The sequence below is a fragment of the Mycteria americana genome, chromosome 4 (assembly GCF_035582795.1).
Source record: "Mycteria americana isolate JAX WOST 10 ecotype Jacksonville Zoo and Gardens chromosome 4, USCA_MyAme_1.0, whole genome shotgun sequence".
NCBI lineage: Eukaryota > Metazoa > Chordata > Aves > Ciconiiformes > Ciconiidae > Mycteria > Mycteria americana.
This window is the reverse complement of record NC_134368.1, coordinates 60,066,396-60,094,314: the sequence shown is the minus strand read 5'-3', so window position 1 is coordinate 60,094,314 and position 27,919 is coordinate 60,066,396. Positions and strand designations below refer to the sequence as shown.

At 37.7% G+C, this 27,919-nt stretch overlaps 1 protein-coding gene across 5 annotated transcripts in view; it reads right to left on the bottom strand.

Moving 5' to 3' along the window:
- The window catches only part of SEC24B (SEC24 homolog B, COPII component), a 52,260-nt gene extending 26,824 nt beyond the window's left edge, over positions 1-25,436 (bottom strand). For 2 of the 5 annotated variants that reach the window (XR_012775583.1, XM_075500716.1), the window contains exons 1-5: positions 25,149-25,435; positions 18,680-19,381; positions 11,900-12,085; positions 6,423-6,527; positions 1,523-1,603 (exon numbers count right to left, since the gene is read on the bottom strand). Coding sequence is in view for 4 of the 5 variants with exons in the window: in XM_075500716.1 (XP_075356831.1) it covers positions 1,523-1,603; positions 6,423-6,527; positions 11,900-12,085; positions 18,680-19,381; positions 25,149-25,272 (1,198 nt within the window). In the remaining variant the exon portion in view is untranslated. Of the gene's footprint in view, positions 1-1,522; positions 1,604-6,422; positions 6,528-11,899; positions 12,086-18,679; positions 19,382-25,148 lie in introns of all 5 variants that reach the window. The other 3 variants (XM_075500714.1, XM_075500715.1, XM_075500717.1) reach the window with 2 other exon arrangements.
- Positions 25,437-27,919: the final 2,483 nt, after the last annotated feature.

Below are 27,919 nucleotides of genomic sequence, written 5' to 3'. Positions count from 1 at the left end.
ATGGGAAGATGACCATAGACTTGTGTAACTACTAACAAAATGCTATTTAAAAAAAAAAGGCAACTTAAAAAAAAAAGTATTTCAACTGTATAAAAAAAAAAAAGAAATAAAACCCCCTTAGAACCACATTTTATTCCAAGATTTGCACTTCATATAAACCACAAGAGACCATTCATGATTAGTCTCTCCTCTACCACTTATGAATACTGTTAAAATGTAAGGCTAAGGTGACAGAACTATTCTCTAAATGTAGACTCAGAGCTTTTCTTGAAGTAATGCAAGTCCCTCCCGTCTATCACTGCAGCACAGCTGCAGCACACTTTAGTCCCACTAGTTTTAAAGGCCAAATTGTAAGTAACAAATAGACTTAAATTCATAGAAAACTTAAGAGTTGTAAAGAGAAGAAACTACTCTTTAGAAATGTCTACAAATGTGATCTAAGTTTCACAATAATTTAAGCTTGGTAAAATCTACCGGGAAAAGTAGCAGGCGAAGAAACTGACCACTCAAGAAACTATGTTTGGCATGAGCACTCCAGGAGGGGGAGGAAAAAAAAAAAAAATAAAAAAATCAACAGATCAAAGAAATTTAAAGTTGATCCTGTTACTCTTTAAGGAAAACAGAAGGAACAAGTTATTTTCAGAATATGCCTTCAGCAGAACCAAAACGGTTAGTTATTAGCTGAGAAATTAGAATTCGTAATCCCGCAGCCATGCCTCTGCTTCTCTTACTGCATGAGCTAGACCCTATGTGGATAGCAGTACCAGCTTTTTACTTGACAGAGATTTCACTTTACACAAGAACCCACCAAACTAAGCAAACTACTGTGACATTCTCAGAGGCCAGAGCAATGCAAAAGAGGCAGAGGGAGAGGCCCCCCAAATTAAACCAATTATAATTTAAAATATTGGCTAACATACCTACATTGAACAGCATCTTTTCCACCTGCTCTCAATATGACAGCTCTACAGATTTCAAGACTGACGTAGTCCGTTAGTAGGTTTAGAACAAACCTGACATTCCTGATATTTTGAGAGATAAAAATAAGCAAAATAGCAGCTATTTTCTTTAAATGAAGAAAAATAGAAGAAAATAACCTGATCCAAGCGTCTCTGCAAGCTAGTATCGTTGGTCTCTCAAAACTTCATTGGCGTGTCAATTATTATCAGCTACTAATGTCAACACAATCAGGCATACAGTATAACCTACAGAAAGATGTCTGCTTTCACACAGAGCATACTTTCAGCACTACCCTCAATATTACAACGGAAACTATGACTTATGATAAAGGGAAGTTTTATTAGATGGTTACTCCAACTTCAGTGTTAAAACTGTGAAAAGTGATTAAAAAAGCGAGGTATGTTCTCTCTGATGATTGCCCCCACTCCTTTCATAGGCATTTCCTTTCACCTATGTATTAACAATAAACACCACCAGAAATAGGAAAAAAAAAAATCATAAACAGTAAACATTTAAGTCTTTAAACAAAAAATTCAGAATTAACATGCGATAAACTGCTTACCTGGATAGCCACCTCCTTCCAGGGCATCATAATTGTTCAGAACAGGAGAGGCACTGCTTGTAGTAGAGGAACTATCAATTGCTGGGGGAGGAAAAGAATTTAAAGTTAGGTGCTTCAGAAATAGCAAATTTTTCAGAAATAAGAGACTGAGATTTTTTTCTAAAAACTTTGGTAAGAAACTGTCAAGAGAGATCCTGGGAAAACACACCACTGTAGCCCTAAGACTTGATAGCTATTACCACTGCAAAGAGGAGGGGGAGGAAGAGATAAACAATCAACATGATATTAAAAAGCAAACAAACAAGCACATGCCCAACAAATAGCAAGAGAGATATCAATGGGCAAAGGACAAAAACAATGAAGAAAGTTGTTTCTTGAAATAAAAAAATATTATTCTATTAAATTAAAAGTTCTTTCTAGACTACATCAACTGAAGCTATGTACTACAACATTTTTAAAAGTTTCTACCGTGACTTCCTTCACAACTGCAAACAACAGAAGATTCCCATCATCTTCAGAGTGATTATGCACCATCCCCACCTTCTAGCAAAACTGATGAGTATTTAATTGTTTCCTCCTTTCTGTGCTGTTGTAATTCAGAGCTTGCTTTCTTTTCAATATAAAGCTTCTATTTTCCATTGAACATTGACAAGAGTTCTCAGCTTCAGTCAGAATAAACAGTTACTTTTGGTACATCGAAAAGTAACTATGTAAAAAGTAACTATGTAAAAGTAAGTAACAAAAGTTAACTAGCCAAAACTAAAAAAGCACATGGGTACATAGATAGTTGTTAGTACTCCAGAGAATCCTAATGCTTAATTTTTAGTTCGTTCTACCTATATATCTTGAATATCTTACTGTAAAACATTGCAAACAAAAATATATTTAAAAACATTTCTTTGGTGCCATTTCACATACATTTCCAAAGAAAAAGGGTCAAGGAGATTAAATGTATCTGCTCCTTAAAACACCCCAAGCCATGAAGTGCAACAGAAAAGAAAGAGTATATTTAAGAATTCAAAAAAGACAATTATACAGATAACTTTCATGGCAGAACAAACTCAAAAGAGATTCACTTATACTGTTCTGCTCAGAAGGATCAACTGTGACCACACATCCCATTGTGAAGCTGAAAGTATTTCAAGGGAGAACTTCAATAGTGGAACATTTGAGATTTGAACCCCTTCAATTGAGATTTCCAAGTAAAGAGACTCCTGCATATGCAAACATAACATCATTGACATTTGTAACACATTAATACCATGGCAACATCATGACTGTATAGATTGTTTTTGAACATTTTGCCTTTAAAGCATTCAGCTAAAACAGAAAAACTATTCCAAAAAAACGTAACACTAACAATAGATTTTATTTTAAATAATACATTAACACTGTGAAACTCATACAACGTTAGTTTTCAGATTGTTTTTCACTGTAAATTTCTCTTTTTTTTTCCCCTGAAGTTTATAAAAGAACGTAACTGCAAGATTGCTTTTCCTACCAAATTTTATCCATCTTTCTATTACAGAAACAGAAGGAAACAGGATTAATTATTTTGTTCCCTAAGCAGAAGCACAGTTTTTAAAGGTTTGGTAAGTCCTACTACAGAAAAGCCAAAATAGACTTTTATTAAGTCAACAAGATCAAGATTTAAGAATTTTCAAGAAGTTTTTCCTGTCTGACAGGAAGCTAGTTCTGCATTTCAAAAAAATACCAAGAGGATATAAGCATTGTGAACATATAAGACACTAATTCAAGCTTTCCGATTTAACCACTATGTCACTCTTTAGAGAGTTTTTCCCCACAGTAAATTGTATTCATAAAATTATATCCATCTATAATATAATTGCACATAAAATGAGTTTGCTCTTTTCACTAGGAAGACATTAATGACACAGTGAGTTGCAAAGAAGAAATATTATATACTTCCCAAGCTCTGCTGGAAAAGTTATGATAAACCAATTTGACAAATATATGAAAGAATATATTTTAAAAGCATGTTGTAAGTAAAAATAATGCAACTTAGTTTAGTCGTACTTCTACTACTACTGCAAAAAAAACCCCAAACCTATGCATCGTTTCTGACATACAGAAAAGTTCTAGTCAGAAAGTATAATCTCAGATATTTCGAAACACAAAGTCTGCCTAACTTAAAATAAGAAAGTGAATCCTGTTACTGAGTATCCCATATACTTACTGAAGACCATTCACTTAAGGTCTTTACTTCTAAAGAACTTTCAAGTTTTGTAACAAATTCTTGAGAACTGTCAGAATCCCAATGCCTACAAGAATTGTGCTCTGTTCTACTCTCCACTGGAAAACAAATAGTTGACTCAAAACCAGTAAGTTGTACAATTTCCTGCAGACCAAAAGTAGCTTCAAACTCTAAGCTTGTCACATGTGTCATGGCAATCTCACAGATTCTCCATCCATAAAAAACACAAGAACTTCCACAAAATTAAACAACAGTTTTCCTATGCTTAAATTAAGCTACAACAGCTGTCAAAGTTTACTTTAGCATAATAAGTACTAGACCAGAGAACATATTAGGAAGACAGAAAAAAATGTTTTATGAAGAAAAAAAATATTAGAAAACACTGCTTAGACAAAAGTAATACTTATAACATGCTTTTACAGTTAAGTAATTATTTTACCAATATACTTTTGCTTTAAAAGTTTTCAAGAACTCTTTGGCCAACATAGTTGAAGATCTAACTGGTAAGAGTGACAAAAAAATTGAGAAGCTACACAAACACAAGCAACCAGAGGTCCAACACCTATTTTTCATAAAACCACTAGCACAGCCTGAACTAGAAACCTGTCTACAAAATCTGTTTAGGATTTACATTAACTTCTGGTGATAGGGCATAAAACAGGATGCTTGTTAATCAGGTAGCCTACGTATTGAACCTGGGTGCCCTTTCACTCTTTTGCATAAGATAAATTTAAATACAATGATAGCTGAAAGGCTACAGGCTTTAGCAAAGTACAGAAATTGAGAGAGAAAGATGGTAGGGAGTATGAAAACTTTGTCTCTGGTAGGTTTAGGGAACAAAGTAAGCAGCCAAGGTTGCGATTGACAAAAAAAACCCCTGACATATCCTTTGACAGAACCCTTGGCATGGGATTAGGCAAAGATAATTATCTGCAGAAAATTCAGTAGGTAGCCCTGAAATAAAAAAGACAAAATACTCTCCTGGCTCTTTTAGCCTACTCTTTAGACAGTGGAGTTCAAACAGCTGCTGCATCACAATAGCCAAAACAAACTATATATCCCAAAGTGGAATTGTTTTCTAGCTGGTAAAGTCTAATTAGACTCATAGCATTAGAAAAAAACCTGGTATCTAAAGTTAGGAAGTATCCTTAGATTTAAAGAGAAGAGTTATTCAACAGTTACTATGCATAATTTAATACTAATACTCAAACCTGTTGAAAGATTGAATGTGTTATCACACATGTATTCACACAAAGGGTAAGACAGTAAAGAAACTGAACTGATAAACTGAAATAGCAAAAATTACATAGGATAGGCAAAGTATCCTAATACTTGTGCTAGGGGTGGGGGTAATAATATCACTTATGTTGATACTATTGCACCCTCCAAATATTGTCCTCTGGCTGAACAATGATAAGTGTCTTCGGCTAAAAATGCCTTCCTCCTTGGGAAAAGAAGAGCAGCAACTATTTTCTTCTAATGTTCTACTAATAATTCAACATAACAGTTGAATCAATATTATTCAAATTGATAACGTGAACCCATCACACTGTTCCTAATTATGACCTGGATGTCATCACTGTTTTGCTTCATTCTTCATGACATCATTAAGAGCGCACTAAGCTATTTTCACAGTATTCTAGTTTTACGATTTAATTATTTTATTAAAACTCAGAATTATACGACACTGATTTTTTCTGCCTAGTTACAATATGAATTATAAGCTTAAAGGAAAAGTTACAAAAGTTTGCTATCCTAAATTAATACTCATAGCTAGCACACACAAATGGGAGTACTGTATCAGCACGAGGTATGCGCTATTACTTCCATCTATCAACAAGGGTAGAAGTCTAACGTTTAATCTCAAAAACCTTTTTACGCTGTTACCATTCATATATATATAGCAAAAGACTTTTGTTTAAGTTAGAAGAAAAAAAAGTTACCATCCAAGAAACTAAGGTGGTGAGAAACATCAAACTCACAAAACCAGGCTATTCTGACAACATACAGGGAGAATCCTTGCAACCAAAAACTTAACATTTCAATCAATCAGGACAAACTGCTGCTTAAAAAAAAGTAAAACTTTTTAAGTTCCCTACAAAGCAAGAAGGTTAAAACTGAACCTATGTGCCTGACCATAGAGACATATCTTAGGAAGAGAAAAAAAGCAGCACAGATTCATCTACTGTCTTAAAAAAGCACACTTACCACCTTTCAATATTTGCTTTACTACCTTAATTGTAAGAGTTCCCTATATGTAAAATGAGAAACAAGGTAAACACTGTTTAATGTAATGATACAAATGGCATCTAGTTGCTTAATATAAGCAATTATCAGTCTAAGTTCAAGAACTAGTTATCTTCGGTTAAGAGCTTAAAACCTACTGCAAATCAAAGTATTAAAAATACGGGAGTCTTGCAAGTTGTGAATATTACTTTTTTAGATACATAAAACATCTGATATTAATATGAAAAAAAAGACCATTTGCTGATCACTACTGAACTCCTTTTTGTTTACTATACTAATAACAGCTGGGAAATTTCTAGTTAACTGATGAAGCTTCTAGTTACATGATGATTCAGAGTGATGTCTTGTCTTAAGGGGAAAAAAGTGTCACAGGATGGAAATATGGAACAAAACTCGAGTAGGAAGAGAACAAGATACTGGTGTAAAGCTAAAGCCAACCTGCTTCCTCATCCTCCTCATCCTCTTCCTCATCATCTGAACTTGATGACAAGGGAGCTGGTGCAGAGCTAGCTTGATTATTAACATATCCACCATACTGCATGCCTGTGAAGTGGAAAGCACAAACATAAGAGTCAGACAGACCAGAAAGATGAGAAACGAAAGTCACAAATCATTGCATTAAAAGTGAGAGAAATTAGCCGTTCTAGAGAAAATCCCAACATGCAAAAAGTGAAATCTACAACCCTACACTATAGAACTATACTTCATATATGAACTATATGAGCAGTACAGCAGAAGCAGTTTTTAGTGCACTAGTTTAGCAAAGTATTAGTAGCACATGGAAGTTAGCAGGAAATTTTACATATATCTGTGTGCGCGTATGCACATGTATATCAGGAAGTTAAACACATACACAGACTTTCTACATATGTATTTAATATCAGTTTGTCCACTGGAATACTTTCATAAGTTAATATATAGAAATAAAGGAGTTCCCAGATAAATTCAAATTGTGTTATGAAAACATTAATATTAAACTTTTGCTTGGCACACTTGCCCCTTTTAAGACAGGAATAATTCACATTGGAATTCTGAACACTGTCAGAAACTAATGCTGCGAGAGTACATGTGAGAGTGCAAACATATACCTCAGCAACAGAGTCAGTTAAATGTAAGCTACGTAAAAACCCAAGACTTGGTTAATCTTATTTTAAAATTAGTGCCTAAATTCAGGCTCACAGACTCATATTTAAGCACCTAAATACACTATCCACTTTTAAGATCTGGTGACAATGCAACAACTGTTAACACTGTCACCTCCAAACTATAATCTATAAGGTTTTTTGGTAGTGTTTTTTTTCCTCTTTTTTTTTTTTTATTTTAATATCAACTCTGAACATATGTGAACCATATACAAAAGCAACACATGCATATACCATTTTAAAACAGAGTAAAGCATGCAGCAATAGCTTATAATTAATTTCCTACATTACTCATTATTGATGCAATTTCCGCACCTCCAAGAAATCTTAAATTTCTCTTGTCACGGGGCAGGGTTAGCAAGGATTTTAAATATGCTTGTAGTCAGGCAGAGACATCTTAAATAAATGAAAGTGACCACTGTTTCTCTCTTAGCAATCCAACTGATTGCTATAGCAAGAAAACATCCTAAATCTTCAAAACTCTTCAAAATTTTTCAGTGTCTTGAGAGTTTGGGATTTTTTTCCCCGTAGAAGCATTGTGGCACCATTAGAGTATTGTTCTTTATTTTAACATTATAAAGCACTACAGAAGTGTTGTATGTTATGCATAATCTGAAACCATTATGGTAATTGGTTGGTAATCCCCCCATCCACAACTTAAATCAACTATATCAACCTTTATTTTATTTAAACTATGGGCTAAAAATGCTGTTAGTTTCATGGCTTTTTTTAAAAAGGGTTAGAAAATGAACCCAAGAGGACCACTTCAATTTCACTTAAGAAAAAACAACAGAATCAAGGTGAAGAGTATCTGTTCAAACAGTGGAAGTAAAAAGAAAACAGAGCAAAACCGTATCACAACATTCTTGAGAAGCTGAACTTTCACACAGAGGTTAGTGCATGAAGAGACTGACATTATTTCACTTTAGTGCATTAATAGTCCTACAATTCCAAACAAGTTTCTCCACAAATACAAATAGCCGCAATGATGAAGGCAAAATCAACCCAAATGCAACCGAGGAGTTGCAATGCTTCAGTTTCTCTATACTGCTAAACCACAGGACTAAAGTGATTCATAGTCCCATCTGTTATGAAGGCTACTGGACCCACTTGATAAGGGAGGACACAAGAAAACCATTCTCTGCACAAAACCAGACTACAGCCAAGGAGACTAGGTCTTTTCTCAGGCCTGGGAGAGCTACCGAGGAATAAGACAGAACCAACTGCATTATTGTGAAGGAGAAAAACCAACTTAAAATAATTAACATGCAAGTAAAAGGGAAAAAAAGTCAGGATGACAAGAAGAGATGCACTGTAACACAGAGAGCCAAAGTAAAAGAAGACGAGCATAGTGTGAGAGTGCAAAGACAGACCTCTAACAAATACCATGTACACAGATAGGAGAAGAAAGTAAGTAAATCTACCTGGAAAGGGCATGCCAATCAAAAATTCCAAGCATGGACAGATGAGAGAAAAAGACTGAATTAGTCCTTCTACTAATCCTACTTTGGAGGTTTTGGAATGTTTTTTTGGAAAAACAAACAAACTTCTACCACTAAAACTCCCCCTTTTCCAGTCACTGGTCACATACATAAAGGATGCATGTGTTCAGAACGAACACAGAAAAAGAGATTAAAAAAATATCCTAGTGACAGAGAAGTTAAGGAATCATGAACTATGTCACTATGAATCCTTTGGAGGCAGGGCTCGTTTGACTCTCACCAGCCTTATGAATTTGCGTAGATTTTTTATTTTCATTGCCAGCAGTACTGCAATTTTCTGCCTTTAGGCACTCCTGCATTGTGCTAGCACAACTGTCCAGCCACAAAAACAATCTGACAACTGATCTGGCTGAAAAATAACCTAGTTTAAAAAGTCATTCTCAGCTGAAGAAGTCTCCAATCCTGGTTCACCGCCCAGGAACGCCACCAGTAGGCCAGCACAGGGGAGAAAGCAACTGAAGGGCAGAAATGGGTGGCTGAAGACAGGAGTTAAGTGCCACCATGTGCCTAATCATGATTTCTGCTGTGACAACTCAGTTCTGCTTAGTATCTTTTACAGAGTTGCTAATAATGTTAAAATCTCCCACTCTTAAAACTGCAAAAGCTTGTTTTGAAATCATTATTTATTTTGAGTGAGATTACTTCATAGGTCTGGCTTAAAATGCAACCACGTAATTTAAATCGTCACAAATTTCTTGGACTGGAAATTTCTAAACCCTTCTCCCACTGTACCTGTAATATAATAATATTGCACTCTAAGGCTTTATCCCACTATATTTTACAGACACCTAGAAATGTAGGTGGGAGAACACAAAAGGATAAACTGGGATTAGAACTCATTTGCCTATGAAACAAACCAACTGTTTAGGTATTTTAAGTACAATCACCCATACCATGAAAGACTTTAAAACATAAAGCGTGTATTTTATGTGGCTTAAGTTTCATAATGGAGGCCCCACCAAAAATGGAAATGAAATAACCACAAGCAAAAATAAACTATATTCTGAAGCTCTTCAACTGGCTTTCTACCCATAACCCTCATATTTTCAATGAATTTACTACGGCATTAAGATCTTAATATTACAAATAGTAGTTCTTACAAAATGAACCCTCCTCTTCTCCATTCTTAAACTCTTTGCTTTAAATTATTTTAATTTACTCATCAGCTCTTCTCATCAACATAAAACCTAAGGAAGTCTACAAATAACATCCAGACAGGACACACATTCTCAAAGTTCATCTCTAGGATGCTATTTTCAAGTAAATTAGATTATCTGCACTAAATCTGTATGGATATTTATATAAGATTAAATAGGCTTTAATACATTTCAAGTTTTTTGTCCTGTTAGAACTTAGCCAAGCAAACAATTAGAATATTTTAATTCTGTATAGGAATGTCCACACAGGAGCTTAAAACAATGAAATCCACTTCAAAAATTAATTCAAACTGGTTTTCCGGAATGCCTTCGGGAAGACAACGCTACTCTATAATAATAATAATAATAATAAAAAGAAGTCTATTTAATCTCTGCATGAGAAACACACTTGGAATTCTAACAACCCAGACAAATATTCAGTAGATGTGTTCTATTTTTTCAGTAGGTTAATTTCTACAAATAAAGTTATCACACATAATTGTTGATAAAAAAGTATTGCAAGAGTACATTATGTATTTCAGACTCCTCAAATGAAACTAAATGAAAGAGTTTGAAGTCTTCTAATGCTCATAAAAATATCATCTAAACATAGAAACATATGTGCGTGATGACATGTACATAGATTTATTATTGATTATATTAATATAAATACAACTAGATCAATGCAAAGTCCTGACAACCTATCTTTATATTCCTGACATAGGTATATTGTTGGTTTTAAAGTGTGCTCATTCAGCTACATATTGCATTAACCTCCACTTATATGGAAGTATTTGAATTTAGTGAAGAGTTCAGCAGCCACTGCAGTGATTTGTATTTAATGTACCAACTATTCACACATTATACAGGAATCACTGCACGAACTTATATATATTGCACATCAAGATAAGCACAGTTAAACAGCTAAAATCCTTTTTCTCATTAGAAACACGGTTATGTGATTTCTTTGGAAGATGAAGCAACAGGTTTTTTTAGCAAGCACATCTACAGTACAAATTCTACCCAGTATCAAAATCAACTATGAAACTGTGCAAGAACCAAGGCCAGTTCCAAAAATTGATTTATCATTTTCCTTAAAATGGTACATTGTACTTAGGACTTTATAGCAATGAAGAATTATCCTTTTGCCTGTAAGATATACAGAGCTCATTCACAGATGAGGTATTTCTTTACATTCTCCACTCCACCAGGAAAAGGAGGAAATGGAAGAAAAGGGGAAATTTAGACATTTATGTCAGAGGACTTTGAGATTTAAGAATAAAAACCATGCTGTGACAGTCACACACCATGCCTTTGAGAATTATTTTGAACACTAGACATACCACAATGTTCTGGACAAAATTAATGCCTACTTCCACCTCACGCACCAAGTTCTTTTTCATTAAGAATTTAAAATTCTGAAATTACCAAGAGAAAACACAGCCAAAACAAAAAAAATCAGCATAGCAAATTAGATTTGGAATACTAGATACAGAAACATGTAACAGTCAAGAGGCAAGTCAAACCATCAGGGCAGAATTAGCATGGCTGAAGAAGGCTCAAGACCCAACTAATTCTTTGTCAAGAGGCTACCAACATCAGAATAGGAAGGAGCTTATACAAGAACTGCTCTGTTCTCCCACAAGAACTCCTGCAGCAGCTTTCCACTTAGGGAGCTAAGAAAACAATTCTATCTGTTTGAATGTAACACTCAAACTCGCTCTGTTTCCCAGTGCTAGCACTAGCAAATTGCTAGTTTACACCTGATTTTTCAATACAGACCGATTACAAAAGCTACTTTTAAGACCTTCTTCCAAGAAGTTAAAATAGTGAGCAGTTTTTCAGAAGAATAAGGGAACTACAAGAAGGGCTTTTTGAGGAAGAGACATGTAAGACTTCCAACAAGACAAACAAGCCAAAGATGACATATGGTCAAAGGAAATCAAACAGAAGAGCTAAGAGAAACTAGAACCAAGGTGGTACAAAACAAGAACACTAAGGGAGCCTGATGAGATGCAAGAGGTGTACTCCAGTCAGACAAATGCAGAAGAGCAGCAACAAAGCTTTCAGCATTCATGTGCGCATGTGGAACAGGGCAGAAGTCTGTACTGTAACTTCCCCTTCCCTTTTAGTACCTTCCTGAAGGGCCGGCTCTGGTGACTGTGTAACAGAGGGTGAAGATCGTGGATGTGTAGAAAGGCTTGGAGCAGGTGTCCTTACTGATGAGATCACAGCAGAGGAAGCAAATGTTCCAGCCCCAGGCTTGGTAAATGGAACACTCTGGCTCACAGAGTGCACAGGCTGTGAAGAATCAATGCCACCTGAAAAGAGCAGAAGAAAGCAGGAACACTTAGTTTGTATTTGCACAGACAATTACACAATGCAAGCAATCACATTTGATTTCACAATAACTACAAAAACAATAAAGTACTTCAAAGAGAGATGCCTTCAGACAAGTATATATGGAAAAGTTGGTTGGTTTTTTAAATTAAATACCTATAATGTTAAAACTCCATTAAAATGAACAAATTGCTCTGACAACTACCAGCAAAAAGGAAAGCACAATGTAGTAAGATCAAGATTAAGCAGAAGCTAACTTGATCCATTTTTGATCCATCCCCACAACTCCATGCTTTCACAGGTTCCTCTTTCCAGATAAGAGGAATGCAGTCCATGTGGGACAGGCCCTGTTAATATTCCTCCCACAGGCAGGAAACCTGAAAGTCAGCTGTGTAGTAGACCAGTATTCTGTCTCCCTCACAGGGCTGGCACTTTGCAGTTTTGTTATTCATGACCCATTTGAGACCCATATTCGAAGCAATCTCTTTCAATCAACCCTGAGTACTCCCCAGAACTTCTGATGTGTTTTAAACATCTGGACTAGATATAATCTGCTTTAAAAAGTCAGATTAGTGCTTTGAGAGATTTAACACAGTCCAGTTGAAATTCCTCTCAGATAAGGACAATATAACTTCAATTAAGTTAGCTTTTAAGAGGGTCGCTCTTTGTTTATAAATTGAAAAAATTCATCATATTATGATTCTTTCTAAGAAACCTGTCAGACCAAACTGTTAAAAATAATAATAGAAAGAAAATGATTTGACCAATACTACTCAGTAAACAAACATAGAAAATAATCAAGAACAAAATTCACTCTTTGTATTTGTACAGTACTTATTTAAGTTACAGAATTCACTAGAGGATGCACATGTAATATTAACTTTGCTTCCTCTGCACATATAGCAGTGTAGTTCACACAGTCCCTGACTTTTCCTTAAATAATGGAGCTGATATCTGAAAGGACTTTATGGGGAAGTTGAGGCTTCCTTTAGAGGGGGAAGAAGCAGAGGCAGCTTAAAATGATCCTTCTGTTTAACTAATTTACCACCAAAATTAACAGCATACATTTTAACCACCTTAACGGAACTTTTATTTATTATGCAGTTTTCAAATATGAAGTCAAGCATAGATACTTCTTTTTCAAAAGTGTTATCAAAATAAAAATATGTATTTCTCCAAAGTACATACACGCAGCACTTTCTATTGAAATGTACTTGCTATAACCTCTGCTTCTATACATTATGTCTTGTAGACTCCCCACAGAAGCATCAGCACCTGTCAGCAGAAATGTTCTTGTTAGGGCAGCTACACAGCTTCCTCAAGCAAGATATGCAAGACGACAAGGGAAGTTCTTTGCGACATTAGTGTGCTTACCCAGGTTTTGTACCACAGAGTTGCTTATGGGGTTATGGTATTTTCCACACTTCAAGTCAATACAGCAATGCTTGCAGCATTAAGCACTCCTGTAGAGCATGCTAAATGCTGTAATGTCACAGTGTCACATGTTCAAGGCCAAAACCAATTTACACCTGGATTAGCTGAAGATGTAATACCTTCCTGCCAAGTACTAGTATCTATTCTCAAACAAAAGTTCCAAAATATCCTTTAAAATTAGATGTCTCCTTTACATGTATTGTAAGAAAACATTTTTAAACTCTGAGAAAAAAAAATAACATAATTTTTTCTTTGTACAAAAATCCAACCTGCAAAATTACATGTTAAACTTTATTTGGTGACTCTGGAAAGTTTTCGAAAGCCATAAGTAACTAAGACGAAAGGAAACACCTGGACAAAGTTAATCTTTAAAAATACATCATTAGTAACTACCACCACATGAGACAATCTACAGTTATGGTAATTAGGCTATCAATTTTTTTTTTCCTCTGGCCAGTAAGAAGTACCCTGTCATATAAGTACTGATCAATTTAGGATGGCATATTTTAGCCATCCATCAGACAAAGCTGGACTGAACATGAGTTTAGAGTACAAGTTTCCCATCAGCTTATCCAGGACAAGCCCGATCAGGCCATACAACATTCCCACCAACTGATGTCATGAGAAGCCAAGAGCTTTGTCAGGCTGCATTAAATATAAAACCCAATCTCAGTGACACAGTATTTCCTGTTTTTCACCTTCCACTCCTCTCACCTTTAATGTGCACTGAAGTCTTCCTTTGTGCCTTTCAACCATGAACATTTCTTGTACTAAAAATGACCAAAAAGCCATGTACCAATAAAGATCTACAGTTAAAAGGTATGTTACAGAAAGAATCTGCAGAGCTGTGCAAATTAGCAGTGTAATTCATAATTTTTCCTATACGCTATCACTTAAAGTTTTTATTTAATTTCCAACTTGAGACCTACAGGTAGTAGTTAAAAAGTGTATCACCACAGTATCTTCAAGTTTTCAGAAGCAATGCAAGAACCATCTCTTTTGAGTTGCTACAGCTGCGATCTCGATTTCCTCCCCCCTCTGCCAACATAACATGCAATTTCTACTGAGAGATTTACCACCTCCCTGCAGCTTGGTTTTCAAAAGCATCCTATCTCCCTGACTTTCTGTATCTCAGCTGCAGTCCTTCCCCTTTTTCCAACCATACCTACATTAGCAGATTTACAGGATTATAGCCTACATTCCTATCGAACTGGGGCAGCAAGGACTTTAGATCCTGATCTGACTTAAGGGGAAGTATGTGCATTAGATAAAGAAATTAAAGTGCCTCCTGCTCAAGCAGACTGCCTATGATTACAGGACAGTAGACAAGATCCAGGAAGCAAAGAAACCCATACCATATACCTGCAGAAGGAGTTCTTTATCTCCTTCTCCTCAGGGAGGTAGGGGAGAGTCCAGTAAAATTTGGGAATCCTGGCTGACATCCACACTGACTGAAAAGCACCAAGAAAAAAATCAGAGTGCACCTATCTCAGCTGAAATAAGTTGGAAAAACATTAAGGAAAGCTACTGACCTAGAAAGACAAAACGCCTAAATAATACAGTCTGTTATTTACATAGCATAACATCATTTCTGGATAGATTTGTATCCACACTGTTCTGCTGAAATACAGAATTTAAAACTAGAAGAGGGCATTTTTGCTAGATGAAACTAGTTTAAAGCAGCAAGCAGAAAAATCTCAAATTAAATATGTGTATTCTACTTTATTTATACTTCCTAATACAAAGAAAATTATTCTCACTGGCTGCTATTCATCAAAACAGGTCAACTTCCAGCAAAAGATGCCTCTTAAAATACATTTCTTCTTTTCTTCTAGTGAAATTTCAGCAAGCTTCACTGAAAATACTTCAGTGGTTTCAGACAGTGGCTGCCAAAGTTTTAGAAAAAGATTTTGTTGTAGTTCTGTGTCAGTACATGACCTACAGCAGCTCAGGGGTTTGATCTTAATAGCTTCAAAATTTTGGGGGCTTTCCAAGGCCCTACACAAATTGAATTATTTAAAAATCCAATTGTAAGTCCAGTGCTTAGAACTTTCCTGATTCAAGTAGAAAACAATTCAGAAATCACCAAACTTCTGAAAAGTTTATGCGAGCCTGTTTCCTGAGTAAGTCCTGTTTAAACACACACATTAAAAACATGGCATTCTTCTACATAAACAATGTTTCATTTTCATCACAGAGAGCTCTCAGTGTTCACTGACTGCACAAAACTGCTATTGAAAAAGACATTAGGGGAGTAGTATCCTGAGTGACAGTCTTTCTAAGATTTGCTTATTTATAATTTAAGGATTGTGAGGGGTCTTCTTTCACAGCACAGCAGCAATGACAGCAAACTGTCTTACTGGCACTTTGACTAATAGTAGGATAGCGTATCAAAACTTCTTTACGTGAACAGTCACAGAAGGCACACTTCAGAATTTCAGTATATCTTACTTTTTTTCAAGCAATTTTGCTAAAAACTATGCACAGAACAGAGTGCAACCGTTTTCCATCATCATTTCTTTCCCGGAGAACAGCAGGGAGGATGAAACATTCAGAAAAATTCCTTCTTACGAATCATTCATCATTTCCTTAAATTCCTTGTGTGTTGTACTCAGACACTTTCCAAGGATGTACAAGAAATGGCAAATAATTTTCAAGATCCAACTCCTTTTTTTAAAGGCTGCAAACAATTAGAATACTATATATAAAATGACACCATCTGAGAACAATAAGACTACACTGGGAAATTTAGAAAGCCTATCAGTGTCCCAAAAAGTAAATCAATTATGCCAGGACCAAACAATTATTTGCCATCTTTTATTAGCCAGGTGTTGTAGCAATTGAATTTTTAATATATTTTAGCCAAAGATGTTGAATTCTAGACTAAAAAAAAAGTCAGATATTATTGGAGGCAGTCTGTTTAGCCCCAGACTTCAAAAATGGTGTAAGTCTTCAGAATTTAGTAATAAAACAGCCCAGCTCTTCCTTCAGCCTAGCTACTGATTGCTACCTTTATTTGCTCTTTCCCAGCTAGTAAATACAGAAACATTTGTATGCTGAGGTTGAACCAGGATTCAGATGGAAGAGAAAAAAGTTCTTCTCCAGATAAATCAGTTCCACAATCCAGTCTACTGTGCAAGGAAGCACAGGGCATGCTTATCTCAGCAGCTCTACAAGCTCAGAAAGAGTTCGAATGTGGTTTAAGTAATTATGCCTGCAGTCCAGCAAACAAACCAAGTACTGCAATATCACTGAAGTGTAACAGAAACAGTGGATCAGTGTTTATTTTCGTAGCTGCAAAGCCTGTACCTATTACACACCACTACCACAGCCAGTTCTATCATGAGCTCTTTGAAATTCAAGCGTAATATTACTACTTCTTCTTGAGGCCATGTATTAACTTAATCACTCCCTTAAGAGCAGCACTGAATGGTTCAGAAATAAGACCATCCATTGCTCATATTGTTCTTCATGGTCTGGTCAGCTCCACTGTTTCACCTTTAAAACACCTATTCCTTATAAAAAAATAGTTATGAACAAATAATATATTTCAAGACACCCTCAAAGGAAATAAAATTAACAGGCATTTAAATTAAAAACTTCTGTAAATAAAACACTAACAGTCTGAACAAACAATAAGTTGTTTTCATGCGACTACTGCAAATCTTATTATTCTGGAACGAAACCTGCGTTCTGCCAAGACCAGCTGTAGATTCTGCGCTCAACAATCATTTTTTTTGGCCAGAGTTTTAAACCTTTAGTCCTTGAAAGAATTCATTTTTATGCTCAGCCTTGAAATGCCATTAACTTCAGAAGCTTTTTAAGGAGCTCCCTATTTTTCTTTTTTAAAAACAGACTTTTGTTTCATGTTTTTGAAATATTAAAGAAAATCACACAGAGCATCTCAGAGACAGAATTCAAATACTAATATTCAAACTACTAAAGCTGAGCTGAAGGATGACACTCCACATCCTAGTCTTGGGGGGAAAAAAAGCAATATTGAAACTAAATTCAACCTTGGTATGGATTGGATGAGCTTGATTTAAGCTTAGCTGTTTTTCCCAGGCAAAGCTTTACCATCATCAAAACTATGGTTCTTTCATAAGCCCTTGGTCTTAGAAAACCTCCGTTACAAGGACTCCTAAAACAATTCCAGTGTCAAACTATAATCTGAAATATCTGGCATAAAAAAGGAAACATTCTACAGCTCTCTAATATCCATCTCATCAGAAAAAGAAAACCATTAATCTTGCACAGCTTACAAGACAAAACTGCATGAAGTCAGAAAATTACCAGTACAGAAAGAAAGCCAGAATTTTCCTGCACATGCTACTGCTCTCTGAGGGAGAGCAAGATGTTTCAATGGGGAGGCACTCGCACATCTCTAATCTCTTCCATTCTTCCTACCAAGTGCTTGTATGAACCTACCTATGAACTTGTACTCAATTTTCCCATGAAGCAGAAGCTGCAGCTACTAGCAAGGACTGAATGTACTTGCCCTGAACTGTCACCTTCGCAACTTCATTCTCTATAGCTACATCCATACTAAAAACATCAAGTTGTTGCTTACAAAAATCAGCTAAAACCACCAAAATTGCTCTCTCATTCAAATGCTTATCAAAAATATTAATTAAAAAAAACCCCAACTGCCTCCAAACCCTTGTAGGCTTCTACTGTTTCTGAACTTTCTGAAGAAAAGAGTGCATGCATGTTCACTTAGGTAAAATTTAAAGAATCAACACAGATCATGACTTAAAAAAATTCTCTAGCCAGAAAAGGAAAAAAGTACCTTTGTGATTAATAGACATATTTCAGAAATTACACATTCCTTCAAAACTACATGAAAAAATGCCCTTCCAAGGCCACTTACATGAAAAAAAAAAACCCAATTAACTAAAACCAACCCCCAAATAGTGTCTTTTTCTGCATTTCTTAACAGAAACATGTCAGTGATATGATTAGCTGCTATTCTGAGGACTGTGGTAACCAAATGAGAAAAGCTTCAAGAATGAATAAGGACAGAATTCAAAATCACAATACAGAATTTCACATAGTGAACATGTACAAACTGCCAAAAGCACATGATTTCTGATCTTTCCCAGACACACCTGGAAGTTCACTAACCTTCAAATATACCATACCTGTATTTATTTCGTTGTTTCCTTTAGCAACCGATGCAGTGAGACTCCTGCTGAGGTTGTCTTGAACAGGCTGAGCAGATGAAATAGTTGATAATGTTGAATTATATCCCACGGGAACATGCTGTTGAAGTGAATGAGGTACTGATATACTCTGGCTAGAAAACGTGTTTGTCTCTTTGAACTGTCCAACAGCAGGTAGGCTCTGAGAGGTAAATGCCTGCCCATACACACTGCCAGCAGCTGCAGGATAGGAAACATTAGGATACACGGCACTAGAAACCACGGGCATGGTGTAGTGATCAGAATTAAGGGGAAATCCCTGAGATGCAACTGAAGAGCTGACAGAAGTGCTGTAGTGATTACCAAATGCTGAATATGATTGCTGAGCACTTGTATGCAAGTAGGACGCAGATGATATTGCTCCTTGAACAGGTCCTTCAGCTGACCCCACTGTATGGGGAGGAGTTTTGTACAACTGCTGTGATTCCTGTGTATTCAACACATTGGTACCCACAGAAGGTGTCATAACATTTTGTGCTGGTGCTGAATAGTAAGTAGTGTAGTAACTGCCTCTATACTGATTATCCAAATGTGAAGCAGCAGCTTTATTGGGCACTTGGGAATAGTGTCCTGAGGGCGTGCTATAGTTTGGAGGATGCGAGCCATAGCCAGGGGGGAACTGCATCCCACTCTGCACAGGACCTGAAATGAAGAGAAAATGTCACATGTATTAAAGGTGCATGCGCTAGTAATGCCAATCAAGTCTGTACTTACTCTAACAAACAATTGGTTTCTTCTTGTTTTCTGTCACTATTTTTGAGGTCTATTTCCATCAGCAGAAAGAGAACAAACCAAGTATTATGCATGCAAAATACAGTATTTGAAGTAATTTGCAAATACACACGGAAGTAACAGAAAAATTGATTGCTTCCATTATTGAAAGAGGTTTCCATGCCAAGATTGTATGCCTCACATTAGTACTTTGAATATTTTTAAGAGCTTTTAGGAGGTTAATATTTAAACAAATAGTGAGCAACAATAAGCACCAAATTGATGTTTCTAAGTGTCTGAATACAACAGTATATCTTAAAGAAACTGACTGAATATGGAAAATGAAGAGCTACAGTCAAACCAATACGTCAATATATGAAAATGCACGTACTCTTCTTTACAAAACCGCAACATGGTGACCAAGATACAGTGCTGCAGGGCAATTATTTTTGTCTTCTGTGTTCTTTTGTATTGTGCTTTTATGAAAACTAACATTTTTATGAAACTACAGAGTATGTGACAAGGCACTTCATTTCTGTTTACTGCCTGATACATACACCAGGTATAAGAGACATTGATATCAGAGAAATTGACCTCTGCTGTCACTGCAACTGGCTCTGCAACATTAGAGGTTAATTACATACTGGCCCAGCAAGGGTCAAACAAGTATTTGTTTGCTAGAGACTGAACGTTAACTCTGTCCAAGCTGGTTTTTTCAATGACAACTGATCAATGGTAAATCTGAAAGTTCTTCCTCAAGTTCTTTTCCTGAACCCTATTTTTATTTTCTAGTCAACCACAAATGCATTTCCCTGGATAACTTCCTTTCTTAAAATTACCACACCCTACTGCTTACATCACGCAGAATGACTATAGTGTTATTTCCCAGCCCCCAGTGAACAGAAACACAAGCACAGCACTAGGGCACTCACAAATTAAACAGCAGCCATTATGATAATGAATTGTTGATTTCCCCCCTTATATTTACAACGATTACAAAATGTAAGTATTACTTCTCTTATCTTGAAATTCTGAAAAGTCAGTGTCCTCCAAGTAACACCCAGATGTTCTATGATGAACTTGCAAGGCAATTTTAATAATGAATTTGTTAACGGAATCCTGTAAGCAAGGAACATACTGTCCAAAATTGCTTTCTGATAAAATTAAAAACACCTTTTCGTAATTGACAACCCAGAAAGTTGAGTAGAAGAGAAAGGAGCTAAAAAATGAACAACACTAACTTGGACTGCTGGGTCAAAAGACAGAAAGGCACTTTGGGAGAAAGCATAAGGAGCTTAAAAAAAATTACAGCCTGAGTTTTGAGGAGAGTATGTAACTATGCTTCTGATTCACTATCTTCTTGAAAAAGTGTGAGCTGCTTCATAGAGCTCTGTAGTTTATTGTCCTTTAAAGGAAAATGATTCTGAGTTCGCAAGTCATTAACAGCTACATGAACTTTGGCAGACTTTCAACCTGCTTTTTTAAAGTCTGAAAGAGCAAACTCAAAAATACACCAATAACTTACGTCTGTCAAGGCTTATTGCTTTAAGTGGTTATATCACTTAAGATGGCAAGAAAAGATGACTTCTCTGAAGAGTTTGTGCATTTGTTCTACTAAAATATGCAGAATAAACTAACTGTGCAGGTATAATTTAGAAACTGGTTTAGGAGCACCTGACTTCTAAATAAAAGGTTGCACATCATCTACTGCAGTGCCTTGCAGTATCTAGCTCTGGTTTAAAAACACACACCATAAATAAAGACAGATTAAATTACTGATACAAGATATCAGTCTCTACATTATAGAATGCCCAAGTCATCTTTATTCACATTTTTAAGTAGAAACACCTATAAAACTATACATGAGCACACAAGAGTATAAATCCCATGAAGATCTCACTAAGACAGACACACTTGATATTTGAAAAATTATATTTTTGATTTCAAACTCCTGATCCTTTACAAGCAAGTTTTACAATTACAGATGAAAGATTACTCCCATTATCTGACATGAGTTTTTTGTCCATTTTATTATAAAGAATGTGAGTAGAAAGTAATTTTTGTACTGCAATTAGTAACTGAAGCTACTAATCATGACTAGATAATTGGACAGTTTTCAACACTGGAAATCTAGGTACATCTTCAATGTCATTTTGAAATCTGGTTAACTACACAATCTGTCCTGATGTCTCAGGTACTCTACCTTCCTCCCAAAACACCTGACAAATCTCTCAAAAAAAAAAAAAAACTCCACAAGAGGAGTTGAAAACCTTAGCTGCACACAGAAGGTGTATTGCTAAAATGCCATCTCTATAACAAAAGCAGTGAACCCCTCCTTCTACAGACCAATTAATACTTTATAATATTATAATGTATAACTACACAGACATTAACAGGTGAGCCCCAAAAGTCTTATCACTTTTCTTTTTTTTGGGGGGGAGGGGAAGCCACCACAAAGAAAAAAAAATAAAAAAGCAGCATTATGGCTATACCACTATGTGAATTAGGAAAGCTTTTCTTGCTAGTGTCATGTCTGTTTGGTTTTTATGTCCATGTGTTCTCTCACCTGAATAATTTAGCCATGTGCCACGTACCCTATCTACAGGTAGTCTACGTACCCTACACCACCAAGTTCCTTTCTAGCCAAGAACACCTGTTAATTTTCTGTAACTTTTAACATCCCTTTACCCACGTACAGAGAAGACTCACCACAGCTCCCTCACATGTCCCTTATGGGACAGAATGGGGCAGCACTACTGTGCCTTGTTAACTGCCAGCAAACAAGCCAGCAAAATCAAGCCACTGCTGAGCTCTCACAACAGCTCAGTCATGGAATTAATGTCTAGCACCTTCATTCACCCAGCTTCCCATTTTCACAAAATATTCAGGGATTTCATATCTCTCAGACCTCTATCCTCTTGATCAAATTTAATGAAACTATCCAAAAGATCCGAAGTCTGAGAAGGGATGGAAAACAAAGCTAAATAACGTCATAATGAAAATTATGGTCCCAAAACGCTAGTAGAGATGATAATGGTAATCTTACAAACCAGTTGTAGACAACATCAGACAAAAATCTTCTGGAGAACCATGGTGAGTCAATACAATTATCCTCTCAGCATTACATTTCAATACATTAAATTGTTAGCACTGAAGTCCTCCATCACTACTGGAAAAATACATCATCTTTCAGTACTAATTTAACAAGCAACATTTTATTATGCTGAAATTAGGAAGCAGGTCATTTTCCACTTCGATACAAAGCCACCTGTAAGACTACTACAATAAAAGCTTCTTGAACTTGCAAGACTTTATTCAGAAGAATTGTATTTTAAAGCCCCAGACTTATAAACAACATCCCAAACAAGGGCTTCTTTGTTTTTTTAAACACTTAATTTCAGCATAGGATCAAACTGAGAGCACTGTAAGAGACAAGAAAAAAAAATTAATAAAATACAAACAAGAAGTTAATTTAAAAAAACCCCATAAAACAACTAAATTATAGTAAAATTAAGTCTCCAAGGGTCTCAAATGGACTTGGTCATTGGACCGGACAAAACTTATTAAAAACAAAGCAGAACATCCTTTTTAATATCACTGTACGTGCAACAGGTTGCTTGCTTTCTGCAAAAAACAGCCCCTCTTTCATCAGATGCCAGTAACTTCAAGTTTTACCTGAAAAATCCACATTTTATTAAATTAAAACAGAGCACTCTAAACATCTGAAAGGATGCACTAGTGTTTTCTTTCAGTCAACACAGAAATAGCTGTATTCACTTAAGTATCTTACATTTAAACTCCATTATACTGATGTAAAACTAAATTTCAAAAGCAATGACAATCTTCTTTGTGAAATTTAGTTTCTATTGGACAGAATGGAAACTTCCAGTACAGTCTTTTTCTGTTACTATTCCCCTCTACTCCCCCTCCTATTACTATTTAAAAAAAAGAAGCCTCAAATCCTGTAACTTCAGAAGATTAGCACTAAAAGAAGACAGACTAATCTAAAAATTCTGGAATGCTATTGCTAAATCACACACAGTGTCAAATTCAGAGTTCTTGCCTACAAATTATCAAATATGCATCACTGTAAGATATCTTAAGGAACACAGAAACCAGAGTTAAGTTGAGTAGTTAGCAAGTTATACAATAAAAAGTCAAGACTATTACTGAACAGTGTATAAATTTCTCAGAATTAAAGAAAAAGTGTTTCGCAGAAAATAAATGGTCTACTACAAGCTGTTTTTAAGAATATTAGCAGCAACATGGAGTTAAGTAATTAAAATAACAAAAAGTAACGATGGCTCGTTAAAATTATTGTTTCATTCAGTTAAAAAAACAAGGAGAACCTATGATGTCAGTTCCTATTTGTTTCTGTGAAACACAATTCCAGGTTATTGATGCTGTAGTTGCCATGTCCTGATAATTATATGGTTTTTTATTGAAAGCCATACAAGTTGGCATTTTCTGAATAATTTTGGCAAAACTCAGCATTACAATACTAAAGTTTGGACACATCTGAGGCATTAGTATCTCCCTAAAATCTACCATTTAAGTACCCTCCTTTTCAGTCACTTCAGTGACTTTTGCATTACCTGCAAACTGACTCAAAACCTACTTTATAGGCATGTAAGTGCTTTTTGCCTAACTACCCCTTTGGACATGAGAAATATTCATGACTAAAAAATTTTGTAGGGTCATTACCCTGCATACTGATCTGTGCGGAAAAAACGCCTGTGCACAAAATAGCCCGACTACAAAATAAAGGGTTTCACAGTAGGAGCTAAAACTCTATGCAAGAGGCCCAATTTAGATACTAAACCATCATTAGGTGGGGACGAAGATCATACAGGCATTCTGCAAAGTTAACGAGGTGTATTAATAAAGAACTGATTTTATAGCGCACCCATTTAAAAACGAGGAACTGCACACTAATTATTTTAGTTCATAGTACAGTTAGTCTCAATACCTCTCCATCCGAAAAGCAAGTCAGTAGTTTGTGACTTCGAACTATTTTACCTTTGTTTTTCAGTGACCCACATTTCACTGGTCCAATCTTGTTTATTCAACTCAAAACCCAAGATCCAGTTGTGTGAACGCCCATCCACCTACTACTTCTAAGTTCATAAACAGTTATGAAGTAAGCACTCTCATCTACAATACGTGGTTTTCTGCCCGTACTCGTGTACGACTGCCAGAGCCGAGGCCTGGAGGTGCCTTGGCCTCCGGAGCATTGCCGAAACGCCACAAAGCGAGCGCCACAAGCGCCAGCAGACCCAAATTCGCGAGAAGGAAGCGGATACCCTCTCCCTCGCTCCTCTAGCGAGGCTGGGAGAGGCTGCGCCTTTTTAAAAGTTAACTCCGCATGCAGCGGCGGGGGCCCGGGGGGGACGCGCCTTTCCCAAGCGGCTCCAGCGGGTTCTGCTGTCTTTCAGAGAAAGGGCTTCCTTCCTTACGTGCCGGCTCCGCCGCGGCCCACCGGGCCCTCTGCCGGACCCGCGCCCACGCCGCCCCCCACAGCGGCCGCCTCGGCGCCCCGCACCTCCCGCCACCCCAGGAGGAGGGAAAAGCGAGCAGCCCCCCCGGCACCCGCAGGGCCCCCCGTGAGGCAGCAGCGCAGCTCGCCCCGGGGACCCCGCGGGCGGCCTCTCCCCGCCGCCGCCAGCGCTAGGCCCCGCACGGGCCGCTGGCCCCTCACCGTTCTGGTAGCGAGGCGCGCCGCTCTGAGGGGCCGCGGCCTCCCGGGAGGCGCCGGGCCCGCCCGGGTAAGCAGCGGCGGCGGCACCGGCGGGCCGCGGCGGCAGCCCGGCAGGCGCGGACATGGCTTCTCGCAGCGCTTCCTCACTCCGACCCGCTCCTCTTCCTCCTTCTGCTCCGCCCCGACCGCAGCCGGGCGCCGAGGGTCGCCAACGGGCGGGAGGCCGAGGCCACGGCCGCCCCACGGGAGCGGGGAGGGCAGGAGCGCGCAAGCGGGCCCGAGCGCCGCTCCCGCCGCCGCCCTGCGGCCGTTAACGCCGCCGCCGCCCACAGCGCCCCCTGGCGGCGCCTCCGCCGCGCCGCCCCGCCCGCCGTGAGGGAGGCCGGGCGCCCCACCTCCCGCCCCCCTCCCAGGCCTCGGTTCCCGTCGGGCGGCGGCCGCCGCAGCCCGGCCGGGCCCCGCGCACCCGCGGGAGGTGCTGTCCTGCCCCGCTCCGTGCGGGGAACGGCCCGTATGGCAGGGAGAAGCGGCGCGGCGGGGCCCGCTTAGTCTGTGGGTGACGGGGGCCGCATGCCCCATCTGTAACGCTGTGGGTGTGGGCGGACAGGCCGGGGGGGTGAGGCTACACATACACCTCCCATCGTTTTGCCTAGTTGAGGCTTTTCTGTCTGTATAGATAATATATGCTATCTACATCTTAGGGATATATGTACCCTGGAACACATAGAGGTAATGTGTGTGCTCTGCACGGGGGGAAAAGACCTCACGAGGTGAGGTGAGGTGAAGTGACAACTTTCCCTCTGTAGTTATTCTATAGACAAACAGAAAAGCCTCAGTGAGGCAGGGTGAGCTGAGGCAAGGCTTTTCTTTCTGTATTAGAAGTGCTCACTGTGTATTCTCTCTATATATAGTGTGTATACACTATCTATATAGACAGAAAGGCCTTGACAAAGAAGAGCGAGGTGAGATAAGGCAAGGCTTTTCAGTCTTTGTATGGAATATATTCTATATATTCTCTAAACGGAAAGGAAAGTGTTGGTGAGCCTCCCCTGTTGGCTACTGTTGGCAAAGGATCTCCATTCAATTTAGCACTTTCCGCAGTCAATCACACACTAAACCATATTAATTTTGACTGTTTGTCTGTCTCCACCACCTATCTACCATCTGTCGTTCACTCAGATGCTATTCCAGACTGAATTCATTGCTCAGGTTCTTTTATTGATTATGTATAGAAGTGGAAAGCACAATAACATATACTGGTGATCGTATTGCCAAGACCAGGTCCAACAACACTGAGTCACCTTTACTTCTTACATATATTTGATCAGTTCCTTCCCTGTTTGTACGCTGTTTTTGCTACTGGTTATTATGCATGTCTGTCATTAAATACTTTAATACTTTTAAAATTACTTTGCCTGTATGCTAAGCATATGGTCCATCTCTGACTGTTACTGTTATTTGTTTGAAGCATGCAGGGCATCCTTAAATATTGGAGGAACCAACTGTATTTTAAAGTTTCTCAGCCTTCATACCCTATCAAACTATGTATACGTGTCTTGCACAGGCCTCTGTTAGTCTTTTGATAGGCTGTAGATCCATACCTGAAAGATATAGTTTCTTCTCCATGTCCTAATAAGCTGGGGAAAGAAATAACGGGCTCAAAAAGCTCAGGTGAGCAAAGTTCAGGTGAGCTATTAAGAAAAAAATATTACCTTAAGATAGTAAAGGACTAGGTGACATGGAAGTGGTGTGACGTTGCCATAATTGAAGGACTCTTAACAGGGGTTTCACAAACATGATGAGAGTCGGAGTGTCATCCAGCTTTGGTGCACGTGATCTCCTGAAGTCCCTCCCAGGGCTATATTGTTGTGATAGGGTTAACAAATTCCACTGTTAAAGCTGTTCTTCCTTCTTTGTAACCCATCCTCCATCCCACACAAAGTACTTGTGTGAAATGAATGCATGACAGCAAAGTAATTCAGAAATATGGACAACCAGTTGGTTTGTCTTTTCACTCTCAGTGCTGTTCTAGAAGGTGCGTAACTGTTTCCTTCTACTATGACCGTCTCTTGTCACAGCTTGCAACACATGTGAATCTGTGTTTTGACAAAGGTTTCCCCTTCCAAAGTCTTGTTTCTCTAACTCCTTGTACTGTGAGACCGTAAATATATCCTATATCACAATCTGTGAAAATTACACATCAATTTAAGATCAAGCACAAGGGGATATATATCATTGTGCTAAAAGCAAGAAGAGGCAACTGGGAATTTTCCCATTGTTTTGAATGCTTTTACAAAACCTTTTACACACCTTAATTAATTATTTTATACAAACAACTATTACACTGTGGTTAAACCCATTCATTCCCAGGAAATTCAGATGTGTAGGCAGCTAGAACACAAGCCCCTAATAGAAATCCACCATAAACGCAAATCCATTAATTTTGTTTTCCTCATTTATAATGAATCTGAATGCATTAGTAAGAAGTGAGTATTAATGTCTGCTGTTTATGCTATCATGAGACAAATAACATGTGAGATGGCCCACCTAGGCCATTGCTTCCACTTAGTCTAGCAACAAGCTTACAGGCGTAACAAAGTCTTTAGCCAGTTGGTGAGGCTTAATTACTAATAGATTTATTTTGACCTTTGGTGCAGGAAGTTCTGCAATGACACAAAAAGATCCCTCTGTCATTTGGGTTTGGGGGAGCAAAGCATGAAAGTGTATCTCATTACCCATAATATGATAAAAGGGCCATTAAATGTCCAAAC